The 27329-nt window shown below is 39.8% G+C and overlaps 2 protein-coding genes across 8 annotated transcripts in view; both read right to left on the bottom strand.

The window, feature by feature from the left end:
* Positions 1 to 23181, bottom strand: part of SINHCAF (SIN3-HDAC complex associated factor) — a 29572-nt gene extending 6391 nt beyond the window's left edge. The window contains exons 1-4 of one of the 7 annotated variants that reach the window (XM_086401471.1): positions 23053 to 23181; positions 9209 to 9356; positions 7720 to 7819; positions 5919 to 6045 (exon numbers count right to left, since the gene is read on the bottom strand). In XM_086401471.1, coding sequence (XP_086257597.1) covers positions 5919 to 6045; positions 7720 to 7819; positions 9209 to 9336 — 355 coding nt within the window. In that variant the 5' untranslated portion in view covers positions 9337 to 9356; positions 23053 to 23181. Of the gene's footprint in view, positions 1 to 5918; positions 6046 to 7719; positions 7820 to 9208; positions 9357 to 11869; positions 15892 to 21168; positions 21190 to 21335; positions 21935 to 22235; positions 22368 to 23052 lie in introns of those variants that run through there. The other 6 variants (XM_086401472.1, XM_086401476.1, XM_086401470.1 and 3 more) reach the window with 6 other exon arrangements.
* Positions 20389 to 21326, bottom strand: LOC147372508 (uncharacterized). The gene is made up of 2 exons (XM_086401478.1): positions 20775 to 21326; positions 20389 to 20590 (listed from the first exon to the last, which is right to left on the bottom strand). Exon 1 carries the CDS (start codon positions 21298 to 21300, stop codon positions 20791 to 20793), a length of 510 nt encoding a protein of 169 aa, XP_086257604.1. The 5' UTR covers positions 21301 to 21326; the 3' UTR covers positions 20389 to 20590; positions 20775 to 20790.
* Positions 23182 to 27329: the final 4148 nt, after the last annotated feature.

Here is a 27329-nt window from a genome sequence, read left to right as displayed (position 1 = left end):
CACAGACACCCACGCACACACAACCCCAACGAAAGTCGGCTCTCTCTAGCCAGAGGACTAAGAAAGGGGCAGTCTAGCAAGACAGGAAATCTTTACAACACAATAATCACTTTACTGCAGCCGAACAGAAAAAACATGTCCCTACCCCCACCGACCCTAGCAAAGGCCAACAGGAAAGCCTAGATTTCCATCCAGTCAAGAATGTTATGAGGCCTCCCCAACACCTTCACCAGGGTGATGGCAGTGGAAGCCTACTAAAGAGTCTGGGCTTTCACTATGGCCCACCAAGAACAGGAGGACCCCAACCACGTGGGAGCCTTAATTCCCATCCCAGCCCCACTCAGCTGCAGTCAGGAGCCACTCCCACTTCAGCTATCTATAGAGGTTGGGTGGGGAACCCGACTGTAAACACCACCTGGCAGTAACAAGGCTGTGTCCCTCTCCCATTTCCCCCTCTGACCAAAAAAAAAAAAAAAGCCAGTTAAAACAGAAGGTTTAAATAAAACTCAGAGTCTCATCACACAATTTTTGAATGTCTAGGTTTCAAAAAAAAAAAAATCACATCATATCCAGAACCAGGGAAATCTCAAATAGAATGAAAAGTCAAGTATATATTAATGCCAAGATGACAGAGATGTTAGAATTATCTGACAGATTTTAAAGCAGCCATGACAAAAATGCTTCAATGAGCCTTTATAAACAAGCTTAAAATAAATGGAAACATAAACTCAATAAGCAGGTCTCAGTTTAAAAAAAAAAAAAAAAAGGTATAAAGAACCAAATCCAAACTGAAAAAAATACAATAAATGACAGGGCAGTGGACAGGCTCAGAAGGGAGGGGACAGAGGAAACAGTCAGTGAATCGGAAGAAAGATCAGCAGAAATCAGCCAACCTGTACAACACCAAGAAAACAAATGAAGAGCCTTAAGTGACCTGTGTAACTACGACAAAAAATCTACGTCCAAGTGACTGCAGTCCTGAAGGAAGAGGACAAAGAAGGCACAGGTAAAAATGTACTCAAATATAATGGCGGAAAATGTGCCAAACTTGGCAAGAGACAAACCTACAGATTTAAGCTGAGCTAACGTCACACAGGATATACCCCAAGCAACCAATGCCGAAGTGAAAGTGTTAGTCACTCAGTCATGTCTGACTCTTTGCGACCCCATGGACTGTAGCCCACCAGGCTCCTCTGTCCGTGGGATTCTCCAGGCAAGAATACTGGAGTGGGGTGCCATTCCCTTCTCCAGGGATCTTCCCAAACCAGAGATCGAACCTGGGTCTCCTGCACTGCAGGCAGGTTCTTCACCGTCTTTGCCACAAAACACACTATAATTAAACTCCCGAAAACTGAAGAAAAAGAGAAAAATCTTGAAAGCATCCAAAGAAAAATGAAACCTTACCTATAAAGCAGAAACAATAGATTCTAACTTAGTAAGGAATAAAGGCAGTTAATCAGATACAAGCTACACATGATTTAGTATTTTTGCCCTCAGAAGATATCACATACATTTACAAACCAGAATATAAATCTTTTGGTTAATAGTCAGTGAGCTATAAAGCCACCCTACTGCTATTCCCAGCAACAGAAATATCAGACAGGGGCTGAGTCTACTACACACCTCACCTTTATCTGAAGACTACCCCCCTCCCAGGACAGGTGGATAGAACAATCCTCCAATTTAGAGAACCAATCAAATATTCATGAAGTATCCACTAGACAACCAACCCTGTGTCACATCCTGTATGGGGGAGAAACAAGACTAAAGAAAGCTTTTTTGAACGGCGCTCACAAGTGTTTTCTATTATCAAAATTTTACATAAAATAGCATTTAATATTAAGTATCTAAAACAAAGAAAGCACCATTGGTGTTTTTAATATGTTCATTTACTTCCCAATCTATGAATAGCTTAACTTCATGGAAAAAAACAACCAAACAAAATCCTTAAGAACAGCAGGCTTCACATAAAAAAGAACAAAATAATACCATTTGCAACAACATGGATACAACTAGAGATTATCATACTAAGTGAAATAAGTCAGACAGAGAAAGACAAATACCATACGATACCACTTATACACGGAATCTAAAATATGACACAGATGAACCTATGAAACGGAAACAGAGTCATGGACGTAGAGAAGAGACTTGTGGTTGCCAAGGCGGGGAGGTTGGCGTGGGATGAAGTGGGAGGGTGAGCTTAGCAGATGGAAGCTTTTACATTTAGAATGGATAAACAACAAGGTCCTGTTGTATAGCACAGAGAACTATATTCAATACCTATGATAAACCATAATGGTAAAAGAATATATTTTTTTTAATGTAAAAAAAAGTAGCAGGCTTTAAAGGAGTAAGGCTATGGGAATACTTAAAAGACTTTCCTAATAATTAACAGCAATAGCAGTGCTATGCTTCTGAAGAAAATACACTATCCTAGTAAGTGCTTAATATCTATGAACCATTTGAAATTGCAATTGTATTTGTCCGTTTCTAAATACAAAAGTGATAAATTTTTTATATGGCTTAATCTAATAATACCTGGGACAACAGGATATAATTAACTACACATAGAAATGCAGTTGGGGGAAAAAAAACTCTCTTCTAGAATGTAAATCTGGAAATTCTTCAAAGAACTGAAATTTTTAAAATCTTAAACATTAGGTAGGATTTGGAAATCCCATCCCCCACATGGGATAGATGGGGATGATGAGCAAAGTGATGGAAACAGAATACATCATGCACATTAAGGGAACTGACCCTTACCCTAAAGGAGACATCCAAAGACTTGCTAGGGATTTTCAATTTTATTCTACAGCAACCAGAATCATGGCAGACTTTAGGGAAAATGACCAAAAAAAAAAAAAAAAAAAAAGCTAGCATTTCTAGAGGACTTTATTTTTCTTTGTTTTGTTTTACAAAAGCCCTTTTTACTTGCTTATCCTCATTTCTCTTGATTAGGAAACTGTGGTTTAATGTTAAGCAACACCAGGGTCATATATTTGTTCAAGAACTATAACTCAAATCCAGATCTTCAAGCCTTAGATCCAATGCCTTTCCAGTACATCACAAAAGAAAGAACATTCCAAGAAGAGGAATACATGTCAGGTACAGGCAAGATGCACAGAAGTAAATCTGTAACTAGAGGCAGAGAAACCATTTAGTGGGTGATGTATAAAAATTCAAATATCTCAAAACTGTTACATTGCACACAGCTGCAAGCAATTCACAATGCACCTAGGAAATCTTGTTTCACTGAGTCTCCAAACCCATTAATTTTCAATCTCCAACCCCTCCACAACATAGCTTTATCACAAAAATCTAAAATTACACTGGACATATTCCCTTAGGTAAGGCAAAAGTTAGGTGTCACCTTCCCTATAATTAAAGATGCTAAGAATATACATACAAACTTTCAATTTCTCTACTCCTCAAATGATAAGAAAATTACTGTTTTCTAAACGTTCACTCAAACATTTACTGAGAATAAAGGGTAGAGTCAGTTTTGTTTGCCCCTTGGTGATAGCTGGTTAAGAAAAAAAATCTATGATTAAAATATACACATATTTGATGTTGTTTAAATATTTTACTACCGATATAAAAGTTTAGCCAAAGATTAAATATATATTAATTAAATATATAATTAATTAAATTAAATGTATTTTCAAAATAACTATGGACTAGTAACACCAACAACTTACTAGTAACACCAACTTAGAGCATGGAGTTAGTAGCAGATCTGGAAAGACTTTGGGGTCCTGGGGCATAAGCTATGCTATCCAAAAGAGCAGGATGATTGTGCAAAGGGCGCAGGGTTTTGAGATTAGACAAACCCCAGGTCAAGTTCATCTCTGCTACTTACTAAGTGACGCCAGATCACGGTGAAACCACTAGCTTGTACTTCCTATCCTAATCTCTAAAACTGAAATCACTGGCATAATTGTAAAGTGCTTGGAATATACACCAAAATGTTCCAGAGATGATAGTTCTTCCTTCCTTTCCTTCTGTCTGATCAGTAAATTTAACTGTCTTTCTCCATTACTCTAAAACAAACATTGATTGATAATATTTTGTCTAACAAGGGCCTACAGATCTTTTTTTTTAGCCACACCTCATGCCCCATGCAGTGGTGTCCTAACCATCAGACCGCCAGGGAAGTCCCCATATCTTTTTTAATCCTGAAAACTCCAATATAGGTCCATCCACAATTCTGAAAATGTTCTCAAAACAAACGTTTATCTCTAACCCATTTGGCCACAAAATCTGGCCTGATCTGGGCCATAATCAGGTGGGCAAACATGACTAGTTTATTTACAGTTAGTTTATTCCACCGATGTAAATATGTCTACATTTCCCCTGCAGAAACACTACTGTGCTGGACTCAATAGTGCTGCCTCAAACCCCCGGAGGTAATAACATTATATACAGTGGATTTCCTTTTCAAAATTTAAATTACTAAATACAGAAGTACTACAACAGGTCCCCTGCCCCCAGTTACTTCCCATAAAAGTAGATGAACTTATTATTAATTTATCATTTCTTTCCCATCCTCTGACCCAACACACCAAGCCCCTTTAAACCTAAAAATCTTGAGGCTGCAATATGTGAGTTATGATTTCCAAAATTACTCTCCAGAAAACCTGGGTTTTAAGTCTTAGGTTGCCCACTAATTATTTACACTGTTTCCCCGTCTATTTCCCATGAAGTGATGGGACCGGATGCCATGATCTTCGTTTTCTGAATGTTGAGCTTTAATTAAGCCAACTTTTTCACTCTCCACTTTCACTTTCATCAAGAGGCTTTTGAGTTCCTCTTCACTTTCTGCCATAAGGGTGATGTCATCTGCATATCTGAGGTTATTGATATTTCTCCCAGCAATCTTGATTCCAGCTTGTGTTTCTTCCAGTCCAGCGTTTCTCATGATGTACTCTGCATACAAGTTAAATAAGCAGGGTGACAATATACAGCCTTGACGTACTCCTTTTCCTATTTGGAACCAGTCTGTTGTTCCATGTCCAGTTCTAACTGTTGCTTCCTGACCTGCATACAGATTTCTCAAGAGGCAGATCAGGTGGTCTGGTATTCCCATGTCTTTCAGAATTTTCCACAGTTTATTGTGATCCACACAGTCAAAGGCTTTGGCATAGTCAATAAAGCAGAAATAGATGCTTTTCTGGAACTCTCTTGCTTTTTCGATGATCCAGTGGATGCTGACAATCTGATCTCTGGTTCCTCTGCCTTTTCTAAAACCAGTCCATTCTGAGGGAGATCAGCCCTGGGATTTCTTTGGAGGGAATGATGCTGAAGCTGAAACTCCAGTACTTTGGCCACCTCATGTGAAGAGCTGACTCATTGATGAAAAGACTCTGATGCTGGGAGGGATTGGGGGCAGGAGGAGAAGGGGACGACAAAGGATGAGATGGCTGGATGGCATCACTGACTCGATGGACGTGAGTCTGAGTGAACTCCTGGAGTTGGTGATGGACAGGGAGGCCTGGCGTGCTGTGATTCATGGGGTCGCAAAGAGTCGGACACGACTGAGCGACGGAACTGAACTGAATTATTTACATACCTTTCTGCATATCTTCAGGTCTCAATCTCCTTAAGGATAAAAATCAAGTAAACAAACTTGAAACATTAATCTTCTAGAAAAGATGTCAATAAAGAGATGAGAATGGTCCAAGTGTTCTGAGTACAGTTTGAAGAAGTGGCTAATGAAAGTACTTTTAAGACATCAAAACCAAAGATAAAGTTTCAAGATTTCCTAGAAATAAAATATTTCTACCAAGTCAACATTGCTTCCCACTCTTTTTTAAAAAAGCAACAAAAGAAAACATGGTCTACATATGCCATGTGCCACCAGCAGACAGAAACAAAACATCCATTCTTAAATTCTCATGTCTCAATATCCAACTTACTGTGGCGCTTAAATTCCTTCTGCAGTTTACTGATCTGGTTACTTTTTATCCTGTTTCCAGATAGAGTTTTCACTTTCTTTGGTTTCAGTGTAGTCTTTAGACTGGGTCCTGCCCTTGCATCTACCACCTGGAAGAAAATACTGAATATTTAATACCATTTTAAAAATGACACCTCTGTATTCCCTTAGTTCAGATGAGTGCTTATTTGAAGGAGCCAAATTTGAGAACCATAGTTTTCTACTCAGTGTTTAAGAGCTCATGAGCACTTTGAATCATCACATGATATTAAAAACAGTTTATCTAGGGTTTTTTTACTTTGAAGTAGTAACAGCAAGAGTAGCTGGACAAAAAATTTATATAGGTTTTATATATGGTGAAAATGAGCCAAGGAGGTTAAGAAAAACCAGACCTTACAACAATTAACATTCCTACTGGATGATGTCTGCAGTTTACAAAACGTTTTCATATACTTTTGATTCTAACTTCACCACAAGGCAGTAGGCAGTAATTTGTTACTCCAGTTTTAGGGTAAAGAAAACCAAGAGATATTAAACTATGTATTTTGCCTTATTTCACTAAACTAGTAAATAGGCAAAGGTAGGTAGAGAAGGCGCCCAGACTCAAATCAGGGTTTTCACACCTCTGCTTTATGCTCTTTTTACTACACACCCTTAAGCCTGAGGTCAGCCACGTGCGGCAATGGCATGTTCTCACAGCCTGGTAAGGCCACTGGTCTAGACCCATATGGTCTCATTTCTCATGTCTTCATTCACATTTACTATTTGCAGATTTCTATCCTTATGTAATGGACAGAGGAGCCTGGCGGGTTACAGTCCATGGGGTCGCAAAGTGTCAGACACAACTGAAGGACATAACTGAAGCGACTTAGCATGTGTGTATCCTGATGTAAAAAGGTTGACATCACCTTCAAAATCACAATTTGGATCTTCCCCACATAAGCTATTCATTAAAGAAAAACTCACAATTTTATAAGTTAACAGACACACAGAAACCTATTATAATAACGTAACATTGTCACCAAAGAACAGCTTGCAAGGGTAGCATAAGAAAAAATGTGAAGAAATGCCTGCCTGCTTAAAAACAAGTATGTTATATAAATGTCATAAATCTTCTGAAAGCTAGCATATAGAAAAAACTTAATAGCGTTGTTCTGGTCACTGAAAATATTTTCTGAAGAATTCTAGTGACAGTAAGTAAAATGCAAATCTCAATTTAACATAGAGAACAAAAACAGCTTCTATTTAACTGAGTGATTACTAATTATTCTTAATATATATCCTCTCATTCAGTTCTTACAACAGTTTTGTGACATGGCTATTATTCTCTTTTGCACTTAATAAATAAATGTCCAAAGTTCACAAGTAGTAAGTGGTAAAAAAGGAGGGTTTAAATCCAGTTCTGAATGTAAACTCATGTGCTCATTAGTACCAACATGATTTAGGAAATCTGTTGTCCTAAGAGATGAAAAAAGGATTCATGTCTAATTAACTGGAGGAATTTCTGGGCTGAACCTAAAAATATGTTAAATGTACACTGTGAATCTCCAAAATGGGTATATTCAATACAACCTCAGGTAAATGCCATACCAAGCTATTAATATTTTGCTCCCAAACAGGCCAAAATGTTAAATGATTATATCTAAGCAGCAACTAGTATTTTTCTTTATTTTTTTCAGACTTTTCTACCCCAGAAACATATTATTTCCTAAATTAGGGGAAAAACTAGTGTTACTTTAAATATAACAGAGGTACAACTGAAAAAGGGGAAAAGATAAACTCACATGATTCCAGTTTTTTTTTGATCCTGCTGGCAATTTCTTCCATCTTTTCACAAGCAGGACACAGGCATTACAGATATCTCCTGAACGAGTCTCATGTAACCTGATAAGAAAACGATCAAACCTTTACTCGTCTCCTTTACATAAAAGAATTCATGGAAGTACATTTCTTTTAGAAAAAACACTATTTATAGTTTATAGATGTTATTTCCAATTGTCTGGGGTGATCCAGTTCTACTGTTTCTGTAGAATATTTCAGAAGTCTAATTAACTTCTATGTGCTGCAATTTGGTCATTTTAAAATAAAGAATGTTTTTTTAATTAAACAATGGTAAAATTTAAGACCTAGAAAAGATCCTGGTCACCATGGTTTTAAACAATGATGTCCAATTAATCTTTCTTGAAATGTATAGATGCGTAAGCAATAAAACGCTACCCTTTAAGTAAAATAATGTGCCATGATATTCTAGTTTCACAACAAACAAAACCAGAGAGGCACTGTAATATTATTTTAATGAATGTATCTGCATAAGAGGAAATAAATATACAGTTTCCAAGTTATTTTTTAATTGTCTCTCTGAGGAATTTTTCATCTATTACACATATTTCTATATTACAAATATATACAGAAAAATACTAATAGCGTTTATTATATATACAATTGGAAATAAAGACATTAAGAGAAAAATGTGACTTCAGATGGCAACGTTGGTTGGTGGAAACTCTTTGACAACCTTCAAAATAAATACAGTCTAGGATTAATAATAACTAATCAACAGAATGTTTTGATAAGAAAATACAGGGGTGAAATTAATTTCTAACATCAAAAATGGCTCAACATTAAGTATTTTGTTTCTATTTTTTGAAAAGTAAATTCCATTTTATTAAGCAGAGGTTTACTGTCAAAAGATAAAGAACAAAATTATAAAATAAAACTAATGGACCCTGACAGGTTTCAGGGCAGAACATTAAACCCTGTTAGGATCCTCAGCAGATTGGGTTAAAATGTATTTGTATAACTTAGAAAAACAATACAAAGTACTAGTGGAGGACAATTACTCTGAGAATAAGGGTTATTTTTTTAATCTCTTTATACATCTTGAAGTTAACAATGAAAGGTTCTATTATAACTTTTTTAAAATATATTTTTAATTGGTGGATAATTGCTTTACAATGTTGTTTTGGTTTCTACTGTACAACATGAATCAGCTATCAGTATACATGTATCTCCTCCCTTTTGAGCCTCCCTCTCAACTCCCCCATGATTAAGGGCTTCACAACAAACTTGGTAGTTCCTCATAATCTAGAAAAAAAAGTAAGGTATGCTTTCAGTATTGTTTGGATTTAAGAGCAAGTGCCTTGAAACAACCTAGATTAGAATATGAGTGATTTTAATTATTATTGCACTGTTCCAATCCCTTTGCTTAGAAATATTTCCTTATACTGTGATCTTTTTCACTCTAAAAATGGTACAAACATCACATGATCTTACCCAAAACAGCTCTGGAAATCCTTTTCATAGCGTTTACTGTCAGTGAATCGAGAACTGGAGGATTTAGCTCTGCAAATACAGCAGCCCTCTATACTTCGGTACATCTTTGGCTTGTGAAAACCAAACATCTTTTCTTCTGGGCAATAGCCTGTAAAGCCAAGGGAATTGACACAGCGTTGTTGAGGGCTATAACAAGAAACCATTAAAAGCAAGCTCTCTGCTCCACCCCTCCCCCTGCAACATGGTATTACATGACCAAGCCAGACAGGAGGGCTCTGGTGAAGACCTCTTGAATCTACCTCAATTCTTGGCACACGAGCACGCCAAGTGTCTAAAACAAACAGAACAGTTCTGATATATAACAAGGCTTCTCCTACCTCCTTCTACTATCCTGGCAAAAACTCACTCTAAAACTGCAGGAAGCAGGCATTTTCTAAAATTCAAGATTCTAAGAAGAGGACAGAGAAGACTAGCGTGCTGCAGTCCATGGGGTTGCAAAGAGTCAAATACAACTGACTGACTGCCCAACAACAAAGTAGAGAATACAACAAATTCTCTCTCCACTATCCTGGGAAACACCGGAATTATACATAGTGGAGGACACGTCCTAAAATTAAAGGTACCCCTTTTTACTCTGCATGTTTGCATTACTGTGATTCCCCTCTTGGAAAGTTCTGAGCATTTACCACAGGACTATAATCTGATACTAAGCACAGAAGTAGCTCAATGCATCAACCCACACTACTTTGCCCTATGGGAAATCAGAGGGGCTTTCTTCTGTGATAAACGGGAAGTTCTAAGCAGGCAAGTTATCCTTGAATTGAAACTACGGAAAGGAGGATGTAAAACATACAAAAAACTAGTGTTATAGTTTAAGAATGCTAATTTCATAAATCATTAAGACAGATTAAGAGTGAGCTCATGTTGCCTGACCAGTGGTCTGCCCCTCAGTCGTTACAGAGGTTTTTGAAGTTCTTCAATGAGGTGCTGTGCCTGAGAGCTATAATAGTGGGAGGCAGATGTTCAAAAATGTAGAGTGAGATAAACTGTGATTTCCATGATCAAAAAAACCCTCAACATCCATCAAGGAAGGAAGAAAGAACTCCAGGGCTGGTTGCAACAAAAAGGCAGCTGGTAGTAAACATATACCTTATAAATAATTTAGAATATCCAAACCAAGGACCAACTTCACAAAACATCTGGACTAAGAGGTGATGAAAATGTAATGAACAGAAACTAAACCCCAAAGGACAAATCCAGAGCAGGGCCTGTGTGTGTGTGGGCGTGTGGGTGCGCATGCACACACACACACACACACACACACACACAAACATCACATAAAGCATAAGAGAAAATGATTAAAATGAACTAGATTTGTACCCACAGTTTTAGGAGTTATAACCATGTTTCAAAAGGAATGCCATCCTTTTTAAAGTTCTTTTAGAAATACGCTCAAATATATGAGTAAAACAAAAGCCTTGGTGTTTGTCTTTGAATGACCTCTTCCCTAACCTCTTTCCACTCCAATTCTGGTTAGCCATACCACAGTAAGTATTTATGAAAGTGATTTAGAAAAATAACCAAATAATTAGACTCTGTGTGTGTGCGTGTGTGTGTTTGAGATGAAGCAATTCTGAAATACAAAGGATTTAAAATTTGCTTTCAAGAAAATAATTTATCAGCAAATAATTAGCCAAACACTTAAGTTTTCCTTTTAAACAGGGACTAGTGTTCTTTGATGTTTTTGAGAGGCAAGTAAAAGAAAGATGTGATGGATCAGAAGGCCACTGATGCATTTCAATAGTTAATTCTAAACTAAAAGTTAGTTTAAGAATTGTTAAAACAAACAAGAACATAATGTTTCTAGTTGATTAAGGTAATTGTTTTCATTAAGTGAGACTTTTTTGAAAGGAAAAAAATGAGGAAGGTGCTCAATATATAGTAGGAAAAGGCATAGACCTGTGAAATGAGGTAGATTTTTTTTTCAGTCTAACAAAAATTCACATGATAAGTGAAAAGAAAATTGCCTCCTGAAGAAAATGGCCATGCACTGCTTTGGAAAAAACAATGTCAAACGACACAGGTTTATACAAACTTTAAAAGAAGTTCTAAGAAAGTAGAAGCTACTGCTTTAATTTGTATATTCCTGTTTTGAGGCAAAAATGTAACACAACTCTTTCTAGTCATTACACCAACCTGCGGCCTCTCCAAATTCCCCTAATACCTTCCCATTATCATCAAGGTCAAAAGTCCACAGATCCTCCTGCAGTCGCCAGCTTCATCAATAGCTCCAGGAAAACTTCAACCTCCCTTCTCCCTTCTCAGCAAGGACAGAGGAAGTACAGCAAGAAAGGCCAGTTCACTCCATTAATACACAGGCCAAATCCCATTACAGGACAGACTATTCTACCCTCACAATCCCCTTCCTACCACAAATAATAAACATACTATCAAAACTATAAAAAATTCGGGTCATCTCCAAGATATGAACTACTACCTTCACTGAGGCTGGATTTGACCAAGAAGTCATAGTTTGTGCCAGTTATCATGCTGGCAAGCTCCTAGGGAATATTAAGGCTATAGCTAAATATTACTTTCCTTTTCATCAGCAGCGATTGCGAATCAATTTTTGTTGGTGGTAGGAATCGCCACAAAACTTACCCAATAGTAAGTGAAACAATCCACTCTTCAGCCTGAGAAATGTTCTTCTTAGACATCAGAGAAAATCTAATAGCCTGATGTCTTCTGACTGATATCTTTTATGTAGCTCTGCAACCTTGTTTTTCCTGACAAAATTCTGCCTAAACAGCTGAGTGGGGAGTCTGAATTCTAGGGTTCACCCTCTTTCAGTGCTAAGTGCAGTAAGGGGGCAGGCACCTGTCCTGATGCAACACACAAGTAGCACATGAGCCTTTTAATGGATGATTACTTAATAAACCTAGTAAACCTTTTCTGAGCTTATTCCTGCACTTGAGAGGCACCTGGGAATCTGCAGTAAATACACAGGGGTTTCATTTTGGGCTTTGTTTACAAGCAACCCACTTAAGCAGTGATTGGTGTTTAACCATTTTGAGCTTTGGGGAGGCCAGAGAGTAACTCAAAGTTTTCACAAAACCTACAGACCCACTAATGTTTTAAAAAATAAAAAACCTTATCTAATCTCTGGGAAAAAACTAAGACACAAAATGGCTCTGAAACCAAGTTACTTTATATATTTGAGAGAAGGTTGTGAGTGAGCATGGCACAATTTGATTTTAAACTTGGGATTTCTATTATCTCAACAAACGAAGTCGTCTTTAGAATACTTCTTCCCTATAAAACACTGAATCACTATGTTGTTTTGTATACCTGAAATTAACATAATAAAAAGTAACATAATAAAACTGAATCAACTTCAGCTTTTAAAAGAGTATTTCTTTCCTAAGCTCACATTTGTGCAATATTAAATGATTCCTCCAGAACAACCTATTTGTTCAAATTATTAGTGATTTTTGCATGTATTCTTACAAATGTCACATCACTCAGCAGTGCTTTAATAGAAGGAAGCCAATGCCATCTGCTTCCTAATTGATGAATAGTTACAGATGAGAGTAGACTCCATATAATATCACCCCTAAGTATTTGCAGAATCAGAAAAAATTTTACCTTTGAAATAAAGGCAAAAATAAAAGACTTAAAATGCTGATTTAAAAACTGCCATTTGCCTTCTAAAAATAAGACAGTAGCGGTGGTTGCAAAACTCTAAATATACTAAAAGCTACTGAATTGTATACTTTGAGAGTGAATTTTATGATATATAAATTATTACAATAAGCTTGTTTCTAAAAATAAAAAGATTGGGTTTGGAAGTCTCTTGACTTTATTCATCTTTGTAACCTCAGCACCTCAATATTGTCAATCATGTAATATGTACTCAATAAATGTGTGGATTAAACTTTTTTAAAAAACCGTCATTTGTACAGTACTTCATGTTTGATAAAGTACTTTCACTGACATTTCTTTACCTACTGTCAGCCAAAAAGCCACAATTTTTAAAAAACATTATAACAGTTAAAGACAAACCAACCATGCTGAAATTACTGTTCTGTCCAATTTAATTCAATCTCAAAAATTAAAGTTAATAGCTAAGTCAGCAAAAGCCATAAGAGAAATAACTGTAATTACATGAACAAATAGCATACAGAGACAGCAATGTGAGTTTTTAAAATACAACAATCAATTTTGAACATTTGTTTTGATTGACTTATTGGGGTTTCATCTACTTTAAAACTGTAAATTTCATAAAAATTCAATGATCAACTTAATGAAAGGATGGGGAAATGCATCCTTAGTGTTGAAGCAAGGAAAGCGTGAAGTAACCACTGTTTATCAAGATACAAAAGAGCCAATTCTAATCTGATTTAATGAGACTATGAACCCAAAGAGCAGGATGATGTCTTAGTACACTTAATATAGCACATGTAATGTAAGTTTACCGAGCACAGAATAACATGATGGTGAAGTAATCTTCACAACCTTATACAAAGGCTGTATAAGAAGTTTTCTGATAGTTCCAAGCTTAAAGATGATCTCTTTTAATTTTTAGTAATACCAAATACTTGATTTGGTATCAACTAAGGAACAGTATGAAGAATCTTGAAAAATGCTAATTTTAGAGCTTTTAGTACCCTTTCTAACATGGAATTAGGAGACAGTGAGATGAAGATCTTAATTCTGCAGAGTATTTTCTTATCTTTCAAATCTTATAAGGGTTCTTATTATGATGTATGTAACATCTATTAGGTTCACCTCAGTTGGTATGCTTTGAAGGACACCAATAGCTCCTCCAATGTAATAACTTCCCCAATTCCATTTTCTAGATTCCTTCTGGGTAGTTGTTTTTCTTATATTCAAAAATACCTTACAGGGGCTTCCCTGGTGGTCCAGTGGTTAAAAATTCGCCTGCCAACGCAGAGGACATGGGTTCCATCCCTCGTCCAAGAAGATTCCATGTGCCCTGTGCCACAGCTACTGAGGCCGCACGCCCTGCCTAGAGTCCACGCTCCACAACGAGAGAGGCCACTGCAGTGAGAAGCTCGCGCACCACACCTAGAGAGCAGCCCCAGCTTGCTGCACCAGAGAAAGTTCCAGTGCAGCAAAGACGACTCAACACATCCAAGAAACAAAATAAACAAATGTTTTAAAATCGTTTTTTCAAAATTCAAAATGCACTGGATGGACCAGGTAGAAGAAAACAGAAGTAAATATGCCAAAGATGATGATAAATCAGCTTTTATAGTTAACGTTGTAACTTGCCCATACCATCTTGAGAAGTGAAATTCTGATGCACAAATTAGGGGTGCAACCTCCCAAATTAAAACATTTCTCAATTGTCCTTCATTTTCAAGAGACCAAACCCTATAGCTTCTAATCATTTTCTCTAAAAAACCAAATGACCTAGACTTCTTTTCTAAGAAAAGCACACATAAAATAGTGTGCCTGCATACATGCTCAGGTACTGTGTCCAGCTCTTTGTGACCCCTTGGACTATAGCCCACCAGTCTTCTCTGTCTGTGGAATTTTCTGGGAAAAAATACTAGAGTGAGTTGCCATTTCCTCCTCCAGGGAATCTTCCTGACCCAGGGATCGACCCCACATCTCCTGCATCTCCTGCACTGCCAGGCAGATTCTTTACCACTGCGCCACAATGTAAATGTCCATGGATTCTCAGACTGGTTAAAGTATGGTGTCTTCATACTACAGGATACCCTTTCAGCCCTTAAAAGAAGGCAGTAGAGATCTACAACATGTGCAGGGAGGGAAGTTTTTTAAGATATCTTGTTATATAGTATGTTTTTAATGAGATCTTGAATACACAACCTGGCTTTTTAAAATAGACATTTAAGAACCAATAACTAGCAATGGTCTCTGAGGGGTGCAAGAATGAAGGAGGTTTACTTTCACTTTACTCCCTTCTATACTATTTTTTTTTTAATGAAGAGCACCATACCCCAAAACTTTAGTCATCATCACATATCTTGACTTAACTAAAGAGGAATCTGAAAAAGCCCAAAGAACTTAAATAAACTTCCTCAAAGACATACAGATGAAGAGATACACATTAGCAAATACATTCCACAAGAGAGCATACAGAATAGACTAGTAAAATCAGAACAGACAGAACAGAATGGGAAGGAAACTGCAGAGACGAGACAAGCAAAAGATTTGTAAAGTGGGAAGGAAACAGCAGTGAACAAAGAGGAAAGGAACCAAGCAACCAAAGACAACTCTGAAGGGAAGGAGATGCATTTTTTAGAGCTGAACTTTAAACGGCATGATTATGGGAAAGGAAGAGAAATAAATACGAAAAAGCACTTATGATCCAAAGTTAAGTGCCATCTCGAGTGCCTGAAACTGGTAATGCCACCTTCGACACCATTTTAGTCACCGGTATGCTATCTTTAATCACATGTAAGTACAGGTTCTAGTAAACACTAACAGTGTAACTGTAGCAACACTCTTCACAAAGCGTCAAATAGGATTGTTTTGTGTTCTCCCACTGCCAGGCCACTTGGTTGCAGTATTCCCCTACAAAAAGATGTTTCAGCAGTGCTTAAGGAAAACCATGGGGCAATCAAACACTACTATTTCCTTTTACCTGCTTCTAGTAGATACCTACCCACATCCCAACACCAAAGTTTCTGAATTTATTAATTCACTTTTTCCAAGTGAAATTTAAAAATTTAAACTTGCCTGGAGAAAAACAGAAAGAGGTGGTGGATGCCCACTTATCTGCCAAAAGCTTCTCCAAACATGTACCCAGACTGAGAAATTATATGATAAAATATTTATCCAGTGCTGCCTATGGAATCCACGCTCAGTAGAAGACCCTAGAACTCCTCCTACAGGAAAGGGGTCAAACTCAGAAATTAAGTCTTCAGCTGACATAGCACAGGCTAAAAATAAAAATCACAAATCCAGGTCTCTGAGTTTTAGACAGTGTAAAAACAAATACTAGGTCTTCCCATTTTGATACTGTAAAAACAAAACAAAACTGGGTATTCCAATTTCAAATTCCAGTGAATGAGAAAGTTAAAGGTTGGGGGGATAGTATTTATTTGCTTTTAAAGGATGATTATTAGTTAGGAAATGTGACTACCGTGAGTGTGATGAAGTCAAACTGGAGTCTATATTTCTGCTTGTGTCTTTACAAGTGAATAGACAGTCACCTCAAATTTTTTTGTCCTCTGTAATATTAGGGTAAAAACTTACTTCTACTTTCCAGGAATGCTGTGGAGCAAGAATATGAAAACATCAGTGTATGTATACCATTTATTTCCTTAAATTTATGACTTGCACATTATAGAAATATAAACTCTTGTCTGTCCCAAGACACACCCAACTAACTAAAATGAGGGTAGAATCCTGATTTCTGAAGGTTTTAAGAACAAGTTTGTGGGGAAGGAGGAACTTAATTTCCAGAGATTTTAAGTTTATGAAATGACCATATTCCTTTCCATGAAGGTTGTTCTCCATTTTCAAACTTGACAAAAATGTTAAGAAAGTACATACCTGGTCTAACCCAAATCTCAGCAAAGTTCCTAAAGCTCTCTGAAGCACAAGGACTGGCAGTCCTAACCTTTAAATGCCCTCCTGATTATATAGTCTTCTCTTCCAAACATATTCTTTTTGTGTTCACCTAACCTGGCTTTAATCCATACAATCACATAAAAAATCTGAAAGTCAACCAGGTGCTCCCTTTTCTTCTGCAAGATCTCTACCATCTCCATGATGAAGTCCTTAGAGAATCTGCTTCTACTTTCACTTCTCTGGTTCATGTTCCTTCCATTCCCATTGTCTGTTTGTCCCTCATTATGGTGTTTGAACTTCTGTCAGAGCCTCATAACTGACTTATAAGGCTGCACCCTTCAAATAGGTGGTATCGTCCTAAAAAGTTCAAATATTAATATTCCTTCCAAGGTACAAACACTTGGATATCAGGATAATATCCAAACTCCTTGGCAAGAAATTCAAAGCTTTTCAGGATCTAGTCCCATCTACCAGCTACTCCCAACATAGAATTCTGATATTCCAGGAGTGTCAAATCAACCTTAATAACTAGCCATATCAATACTTAAGGCTGCTATTTCTGTCCAAATGGTTTCTCCTTCATCCTCTTAACCTAAGAAATTACTTGAGAATTACATTTTTTATAAAACCTTTCCATTCCTAACAAACACACTGGATTTCACGTACTTGTTTAAGGTATTGTTCCCTCTGTGCTTAGTCACTCACTGGTGTCAGACTCTGCAACCCCATGGACTGTAGCCCACCAGGCTCCTCTGTCCGTGGAGATTCTCCAAGCAAGAATACTGGAGTGAGTTGCCATGCCTTCCTCCAGGGGATTGCTCCCTCTACTCAATGATAAACTGTTACAGGACAGAAACTATTAATAAGTCTTACATTACAACCAGGTGCTGACTGTACATCGTATACAGAACTGCACGGAACTTGCTAAGAAGTGTGGGGTAGACAAAATGGAGTTGAACAGTGTTTGTAAGGGCATGAAATAGGAATGGTGTCCACAATAAAGACGGGCATTAAAAAAAAAAAAAAAAAACAACTGATGTTGTGAACAATGTCATTTTTCTTTAACATTTAGTTTCTAAACTTTTGCACCCCCCCCAAAAAGTGGGCTTTAAAGATTTCCAAGAAATATAAACCAAATGAATGACTTTAATCAGAAAAGACTAATAGTAAACAAGTCAACGTTTTCATAACAATTGGTAGAAAAAATATTTCTTGCTGATTTCAAGCAGGCATGTGTAGAGGAAGGGAGGATTAAGAGAACAATGTGTGTAGAAATGAATCTCAAAATGAGAACTATTTAAACTCAGCATACATTAACATCAACCAAATTAAAATAACATTAAGCCAAAGCAAACTTATAGTAGGTGGAAACAGCTAAATATGAAGCTAAAAAAATTATTTTAAACTGCAACTTTTTTACTTGAATATGTAATAGCAAATGTGTCTGTGACTTCTATATTTCTAGTACAAAAAGAAAACTCTCCCTTGAAAATAAACTCCCTTCTTTTGGATTAGCTGCATTTCCATAATACAGAAAACCACTCAGTTGCAGATTCAATTAAAAGGGAAACTGAAAAAGAGAAACTGGAGAACCAAAAGATAACAAAATATTTTCAATTTATAACAGGACACTCTTGTGGACAAATCAGAAAGAAGATGGTATTTTCTCGATTTCCACTGGACTTTCTGATGTTACCTGGTTGAATCAGAATTAGATTGGCAACCAGGAGTTTAAGGCAGTGCCTTCCCAGAAACAGTTTCTGAAGGTGGGGGATGGGGCCAAAAACAATTATTCTTTCCACTTCTTATTTACTAAATTATGTATTCCAGCAAGGAAACTGATCCAAACCTGTTTTGTCTTCTGCAAAATATCTACTTTCCAAAGTCGTGAGGACAACAGGTTGTATTACCAAGCACATGATTTACTTATTTACACCCCCGAGAACCAGATATGATTATTGCTATTTTGCAGATGACAAAATCTGACTACAAACAAAGCGACTTGCTTAAGATGATCACATCTTTGGAAACCAAGCGTCTTTGGATCACGTCTTTTCAACCCCATAGACTTCTGAACACTAACCTAGGGCCTCAACAAATGTACTTCCCTCCTTCTTAGCCAATTACATGCCTAGCACTGCTTAGGGAGAAAAAGAAAATGTAATACTTTTAAAGCAAACTACTATGTGCCTAGCACAGTAAATTAATGTGTCCTTGCAACAGCTTATGACGTTGGTCTACATTTCAAATTAGCTTTTAAGTTTTTCCCAATGAGAAACTTATTTTACATGGAAAATCATTCTCAAAATGCTTTTGTGACATAAATCTGCCTGACTGTGAGCTTATGAGCCAGGTTTTCCCAGGGTCTGACTGCCAACTCTAGAGAAAATACTGATCATTCAGGTTCCAGATATACAGAATAGTACTGTGCAACAGCAGTCTTGAGGCCCACCCAAGATTCTAGAACATACTATGTATTGAACTTTTTATCTCCAATCTCTTGCAAAAGTAATGCAAAACGAGAAGGCAGCACAGACCTTGTCTGTGTCTTTCCCACTCTCAACTCATTTACCTTGATAAACCAAATCTCTGCTGCACATATCATCTGATATTTAAAACAGAAGCCTTAAACTCTAGATACACTTGAAATTTCTCAGAACATTGAAATCTAGCTGTAACTCGGCTATGAAATACTAATTAAGAAAACAAATTAAAGAATCTCAGTGTATTGGCAAAGCTCATATGCGTTTTATTAATAAATACCTGACCCAGAGAAATAACTCCCCAAAGGAAAGCCATAAGGTTATTAAATCTGAAGTTTCTCATTCTCTTGACAAGATGTTTCTGTTCATTTCAGAAATGTACTAATATTGGCAGCCTTTAGGTATTTGTCATTCGGTCAACCAAAACTTGGGCGAAAAGAGTATACTGAATAGCAAAACAATGAAAGCACAAAACTGGTTTCAATTTGTATGGATAGTCTGGTATGTGTGGGCGTGGCCCTCAAAGGATATTTTTATTTTTCAGTAAACGCCACTTTTAGATTCTAACCCTTAAACATGATCAAAATACAGGAGCAATAAGGAAAGAAACAACAGACACGGTGCTGCTTATCGGATGTCTAGACTGCAAGCAAACCCCAAATACCAAAGAAGCATCCATGTGTCAAACCAGCATAATTTCTGAGCTGTGCCTGGGGCCACATACCAAAAAAAAAGTTAGCTTGAAAAGAAAATCTAAGAGGGGTAACCAGCAGGTCAAGCCCAGTTCACAGGAACTAGGAAGAGCTAGCAGGGACAGCTAACCGTTACCTTATATCATCCCCTTGAGCAGCTTCCTCCCCAGCCCCCACAGAAAATCTCCTAGAAAGGCCTAACGTGCTAGCTTCTTCAAGGTCGTCCAAAGATAACGCAGGAACCTGAGCTGAGCACACCTTTAGGCCAAAAGATTCCCCCTTGCCCAAACCATTACGTAAATACTTTAAATGCCATAGCCCACCAGAAACAAAGTCCCAGAAGTTTATTCAGATTGAGCAACTAATAAACGTTTTCGGTTTTGTAACATCAATTATGAAAACGCTCAAGAGTGACAAACTCCAGTTAAAAAACAGGTGCTTTGAGTACTTTTAATGACAAGGTCAAATTCATTTTTTAAAAAAATTATTAGGAGAAAGGCGGGGTTGGGGCGGGGGCACTTTTCTTAAGCTTCCTTAGGATAATTTGAGTGAGGAGTGCGCGGAAGGACGGATGGGGAGAAACTGTTTAGCACTGGGTTCATGTTTGGCTACACAGTAATTCCTGGTCTTCCGGGTGCCTGGAGTAATCGAAGATTAGAGAGAGAAAATAAAAACAAAGAAACCAAGTAGGGGTCAGAGTTACCAGAACAAACTCTGCACCAAGCGACCACCCCAAGTAGCACCTCCCCAACCAAAACAGCCCTGGCCACAGCCGGCCCCCCCTCCCACACGTAAACACACAAAGACCAGAGCTGCACGCACGGTTTGCCCACAGTCCTCACTTCCCTTTGTAGGACAACGGGAGCCCCGAAGTTCCCTGCGGTTGCTTTTTGGGTGTCGTCGGGGCTGGGTCCCCTGAACGTGCGGGCCGCGGCTCGGCTGGGGGGAAGGGGTGCTCGCCGGTTTCCCCGAAAGCAGCAAAATGCCTCCCCGTCCCGCCCCAGTCCTCCGCGGTGGCCCCAGGCTGCGCTTCCCCCCGGGCACGCGGCGACGGCCGAGAGAGAGACACCCAGGCAGCAAACAGAACAGCTCCCCGGCGGACCCGTGGGTAAATACAGCAGCTGGGGTCGGGAGGAAAGTTCCAGTGGAGAGCTGCCCACAGGGGAGGGGGGTGGCGGCGAAAGGGAAGCGCGTCCCTCTCCGCCGCCTCCCTCACCTGCGCCGGAACAACGGGCCCCGCGCCCGCCCACCCGGCCGGCCCGGCGCCTCCCGCAGGCCGCGCCTCCCGCACGCCGTGCTGCCGGGGCTTGTTCCTCCTCATGGCTTTGCCCTGACGTAATTCAAACATGGCAACAGTTCGACTTCAAAGGCGGATCCACAGACCTCCCAGACGCAGGCTCCGGCCCCGGGGAGCGGGCCGAGCCCTCGCGGCCGCTCTCTCCCGGGCCCTCGGCCGTCGCGGCACCCGGCGCCCCGGCTCCAGCGCCAAGCCCCGACTGCTGCCCCTCGGCCGCCCGCCGCGAGGAAGCACGCCGCCTCCCCCACGCGCTCCGGCACCGCACCGCGCACAAGTAGCGTCGCCAAAGTTTCCCCGCGAGGGGCCGAGGGACAAAAGCCCCTCCCGAAACTCGCCCGAACTTAGGAGGGCCCGGCCTGCAAGGCGGCCGCCTCCAGCGCCGGCCGGGCCCGCACCGGCACATGCAGCTCTTTGTTTTCTGTCCAGCCGGGCGCTGCCTACGTGCAGCATCAGGGGCGTGGGATTGTTTCCCAGGGGGAGACACTTGACGATCGCCCAGGGGAAGGGTCCGGACCCGGCGCCCCGGGAGTCTGGGGCTGGTCCCGCCGTCCTCCCCAAGCAGTAGGCCCATTTAATCAAAGTTTTGCAATGTCCTTGATGAGAAACGCCCGAATCCCCCGCCCCGCACCGGCCAAGAGTTGGCGACTTTCACTCTGCTTTTTAAACTGGCAAGACGCCATCATCAGCAAGTCACATTGTCCGGCCGGCCAGCCCCGACAGCGCCCGCATCTCCCCGCTAACCGCGAGCCCTACACTCAGTCGGACCCCGGACCAAACCCGGGTTGTAGCCCCAGCACGTGGTCTGTCACGCTCCCCACAAAAAGCAGTGCCCTCCAGAGTTCCTGCACTCCTCAGGCGCAGACAACGCCGCTGCCTCCATCCCGGAGTCAACTCGGCTCCGACTGGCCATCTTAAGCCGCACACCGTCGCCCTAGAGAGCTCCGCGGCGCCCACTTTATACGCTACAGGTGAATAAATTTGCGAACCAAACTTGGGGCTCCACCGACACCCCGGACGCCCGCGCTGTCTGGGCGCGGCCCGAGGAGAGGCGTTTGCGAGCCGGGGCCGCTTCCGAGCGGCCGCGTGTTGCTCATTGTCGCATCCGCATCCCTCCGGAGTTGGGCGGACAACGCCACCCGCGTGCACTGTGGCCACGCCGGCACCGACCCGAAAGGCCGATTTAAACCCCCTTCGCCCTCCAGCTCGCAAGTAGGCGGCAACTTAGTTTCCGAGCAAGGGGCGTTCATTGTCCACCCTCCTGACAACACGCCCGAGGGGCCGCAAGAAACTAAACCACGAGGGCCAACAACGGCGCCTGGCCACTCCCGGGCGCGCGCCCACGCGGGTGCACAGACCCGGGGCCCCTCTGCAATCGCCAGCAAGTCCTTTTTTCTGGGGCCTTTAAGCCACCGGGCTCCCTTTCGCTAGCGAACACTGCGGCTGCGAAAAGTCATTGTCACCTTCAACGTGGATCCCTCAACTCTGGCGACTCCTCACCCCTTTCCTGGCTCCATTCACTTCCCCCACCCCAAGACTTTCGCTTTTCCTCAAATAACCTCCCCAATTAAAAAGGGCACACTAAACATGCAGATACAAAAGAATCTGGGGTCTGAAGATCACGAAAACAGCGCTCCCCGAAATGCCATCTCCAAGACAAAACTTCCTGTGTGTATAAATGTGTGCGTGTGTCTGTAGAAGGACTGGGGGAGGTAGTGAGGTGAGGTGAAAAGAGAAAAGAAACCACTCTGAAATCAAAGCCTCGTGAGACAGTTTTGCACCACAGTAATGGTTCGAGTTACTCACCTTCCAAAAGCAGCCGTTCCACGCGCAATAACGTTCCCGAGGGGCACAGTGCACGCCAAGTCAATCCCCCCTTCAATCGCTCCCTCCTCCTCAACTGCCTTGTCTAGAAAGATTGTCTCCTGCAGTTCTGCAGTTGCTACCGCTGGCGGGGAAGGTGTAGATTCCGCTTTCCCTCTGCGCACGCGCGGCTCCCGGTACAAAATTCTCCTGAATCGAACTTATTTGCATACGGGCGCGCGCGCGTCGAGGGCTGGGAGGGGAAAAGGCCCGGCGGCCGAGCGCGCTCCCGAGGCCTCTATTGTCCTTTTAAGGGGAGAAGCGCCGTGGCGCGGGAAACGCGGCGGCCAGAGGGAAACGGGGGCGGGGGCTGCTTACTACGGCTGACGTCACGTAAACAAACGCCCTCTGCCTTGAGGCGGCGGCCAAGTGGGAGTGGCGGGATGGGAAAGGCGGAGAGGTTAGCAACCCAGGGAGAATACTAGACTGCGTGAAGTGGTTTCCACTCCGAAGCTCTTCAGGCACACCGTTTCGCGTTGGAAAATAGTTTTGAAAGCTGTTTTTGCGAAGTTCTCATACCTGTGCCCGGTTTCTGGCCTGAGTGATAGGGGAGGTGGTCTTGCAAGTATCCAGACTGAATTTATATGTTTCCCACATTTGCTAAATTTTGTTTGAAAACAGGTTTTTTAATCTTTTTTCTGTTTTACTCTTCTGGGGCCAGTAGAGGTTCGTCTTGGAGTTTTAATGAGTCATTTAGTAAAGTCCAATTTTGACACTATCCATTCACTAACTCCTGTCTGCCCTCCTCAAACAGTAACAGAACCCATGACAATCCAATTTTTTCTCCACTTCAGCCTTAAGATTTCAAGCCTGAATTGAATGGTTGTTAATTTCCGTGGGAACAGTGTCGCTTTCCTAATAGACTAGTTAGTGGGAAGTCAGTAATCTAGCTAGAAATGTACATACACCTCCAGCTGCTAGTAAAGGTTGTTCCACTCACCCAGAAATAATATTGATTCTACTAACTGATGGTCTTGGGAATTGAAAAAGTAGCCAGTTAAATGCAGACTTTCCCTTGTGGAATATATAATAAACAATCTAAATGCTTCTTGCCTCAGGATAGGAAAAAACCTGGAAAAGCTGAAGTAAATCTTCTCAGATTGATAAGTGAAAAATGCAGAAAGAATAATTGAGATACATCTTTATTCCCAGAACACATTTAACACCAACAACAAGCTGAGACCCTGACTTAATGATTGAGGGACATGGGGAGAGAGCAAGGATGTTTTTCCCAGAAACTTGATATTGGTCCCAGGATACAAAAGTGTGGACATCAACCATAAAACGTAATCATCTGCTGACTAGTTTCACTGCTTTCACTGTAGTGTCAACAATATGGATTTAAATAGCTACTTCTGAAATGCTAATTTAATGTGAAAATCAATTCCTAGTACAAACAAGACAAACTCACTTCTGAAGTCTTCAACTAATGTTTCTTCATTTTCTTTAGGTTCTGTAGCATACTATTTCTGTAACTGTTTGTAAAAACTATATGCTAAATACTTACAAAGGAGAAAAAAGCTGACACCTGTCACTAAAATGTCAGCTCCGTAAGGGCAAGAATTTTATGTTACATTCTTTTTTGTACCCTAGTGCCTAAAACAGTGCATGGTATGTAATGAATTCTTTGACAGACTGCTTGTAAATAATAAATCGATGGATGTTTTCAAATTTATTATAGATTTATTTCACATAAAAACAGTTTTAGTTTAGAATTTTTGTATTTTATCTAAAATGATCTTGGAAGTTATGGTGATCACCTCGATTGATTTGATGGCTATCCTTAAATCATAATAAGTAAAGCAGAATAAGATTCATAACCATTTCTGGACTTTGATGGCAAATTAGACTCTTAAGCATAAACTTCTATTTTCTTCTTTTTAAAGAAGATTTTTAAAATGTGGCCCAGGTTGTCTCGAGTACTTATTTGGTTTATGACAGATAGTCCAAAAATTATTTCACATTAATGTATGTTTCTGAAAGTATGGAACTTACAAGTATAGTAATATTTTTCAAATTTCAATTATTGCTTGTAGGATATATCTATATATTTTAATATACATATATATGTTTAATATATATAATGTATATGTGTACTTTCAATGCCTTTTCTCTTGAAAATTTATGTAAAGAATATATATTGTAAGCCACTGGTTCGTAATAACTTGAAGAGAGTATAATCTACAAAAATATTGAATTGCTATGTTGTACACCTGACATTGCTGCTGCTGCTGCTGCTAAGTCGCTTCAGTCGTGTCCGACTCTGTGCAACCCCATGGACTGCAGCCCACCAGGCTACTCCGTCCATGGGATTCTCCAGGCAGGAATACTGGAGTGGGTTGCCATTTCCTTCTCCAATGCATGAAAGTGGAAAGTGAAAGTGAAGTCGCTCAGTCATGTCCGACTCTTAGTGACCCCATGGACTGCAGCCTACCAGGCTCCTCCATCCATGGGATTTTCCGGGCAACAGTACTGGAGTGGGGTGCCATTGCCTTCTCCGACACCTGACATTAATATATTGTAAATCAACTATAGCTCAATACAAAAAAGAAAAAAAGATATATATTTTAACACAGGGATGAAATAGGTCCAAATGTGCAAGGAATGCAGGAACTACAGTATTTTGGATATTTCATGCTATGGAACTAATACTATACAGCAAGACTTCCTCTACTCTCAAAGTAGAGGTCAAGAAGCAATCTAGGTAATTTCTGTAAGAGAGGTAGCAACAAAATTGTTAAAGAGAAATTTCAGTTCCTTAGAGTCTTGGGAAAAAAAAAAAAAAAACTGCTATTTTTGAACAAGCTGGTGCATTCCAAAGGTTCTTTTGTTCCTTTCACTGTTTGAACACGTTGTTATAGCTGGCTCTATCCAGGGCCAACTAATAGCTTCATTTATGAGCTACTTTTAAAATAACTATTTCTTAAGTAGCCTAAGTGAATTTTTCATAAGGAAGGAAGGTAGGATGGAAGAAACTTATATAAGTTTAGATTATATTTGGATTATAGGAGATTGACTTATACCATGTTTGGGAGATATTTGAGTATTTTTAATGACTGTAGTGCTATTTTGAACTCATACTGAGTTATCAAAAATATTGAAATTGAAAATAAGCTACCAGATAAGCCAACTACCTTACTTATGTGTTGTCCCCATTGCAGAATTATGCCTGTTGCCCAAATGTTTTCAATCATTTAGCAAACATTTAATGATCATAACTATGTGCCAGACAGTAAAACCATTTAAGAAGTAGAGAGACTCAAGCTCTTCTTACCTCTTCTAATTTATTCCATTTTACTTGCTACTTTCTCTTCTGTAGTATTTGTTGTCTTGTTTTGAGGATTAACTATTATCAGCAACTTTACAATTTATTATGATCTTGGAATGGAGGATAAATTCTATATAAAGGACTGAAAAAGACAATTCATGCTTGGCAATGAAGGATATCATCAGCAATTTAGTAAGGTTCGTAATGACCACTGAAACTAATGATGATTTTTTAAATGAAGGCTGATACCCTCACCAGAGGCTGGTATGAACCACATCAAAACATTTTTGTTGAGCCTAGGAAAGAGATGATTATTATTATTAACCATTGGGTTTGGATCCTTAACAGGTAATAGCTATAAAACTAAACCTTTTCCTCATACCTAAACAAGCACAGTATTTTGTTACTCATTTGTTTAAGTCCTTTTGAAGTTCAACTAGCAAGTGGACAGAGCAAGTCAGACAATTTTAAACTGTAAGTATAAAATTGGTTGTGTAATCTAAGCAATCCTCCAGCAACTGTTCACAGCTGCCAGAAAAGGTATCTATTACTTAATCAAAATTAACTTTTCAAATTTCTGAACTTAGACTTAAAGAACTGTCATAAATTTATTCTTAGAAAGAGCAACCTCTGAATTTATAGAAATTTTAAATATTATATTAACATACTTAAAAATTTTTTAATAATAATAATAAAAAAAATTAGGCTTCCCTGAGAGCTCAGTTGGTAAAGAATCTGCCTGCAATGCAGGAGACCCTCCTTCAATTCCTGGGTTGGGAAGATCTGCTGGAGAAGGGATAGGCTACCCACTCCAATATTCTTGGGTTTCCCTTGTGGCTCAGCTGGTAAAGAATCTACCTGCAATGCGGGAGACCTGCGTTCAATCCCTGGGTTGGGACGATCCCCTGGAGAAGGGAAAGGGTAACTACTCCAAGAATCCCATGAGTTGGAC

Source organism: Bos grunniens, chromosome 5, assembly GCF_055505025.1.
Source record: "Bos grunniens cultivar Pamir isolate PY7600 chromosome 5, Bosgru_T2T1.0, whole genome shotgun sequence".
NCBI lineage: Eukaryota > Metazoa > Chordata > Mammalia > Artiodactyla > Bovidae > Bos > Bos grunniens.
Note: the sequence above shows the minus strand (reverse complement) of the source record. Positions and strands in the feature narration are given on the sequence as shown.

What these genes read in the sequence shown, in the direction of transcription:
- LOC147372508 (XM_086401478.1), bottom strand. Translation starts at nt 21,300, where the DNA reads ATGTTTGAATTACGTCAGGGCAAAGCCATGAGGAGGAACAAGCCCCGG.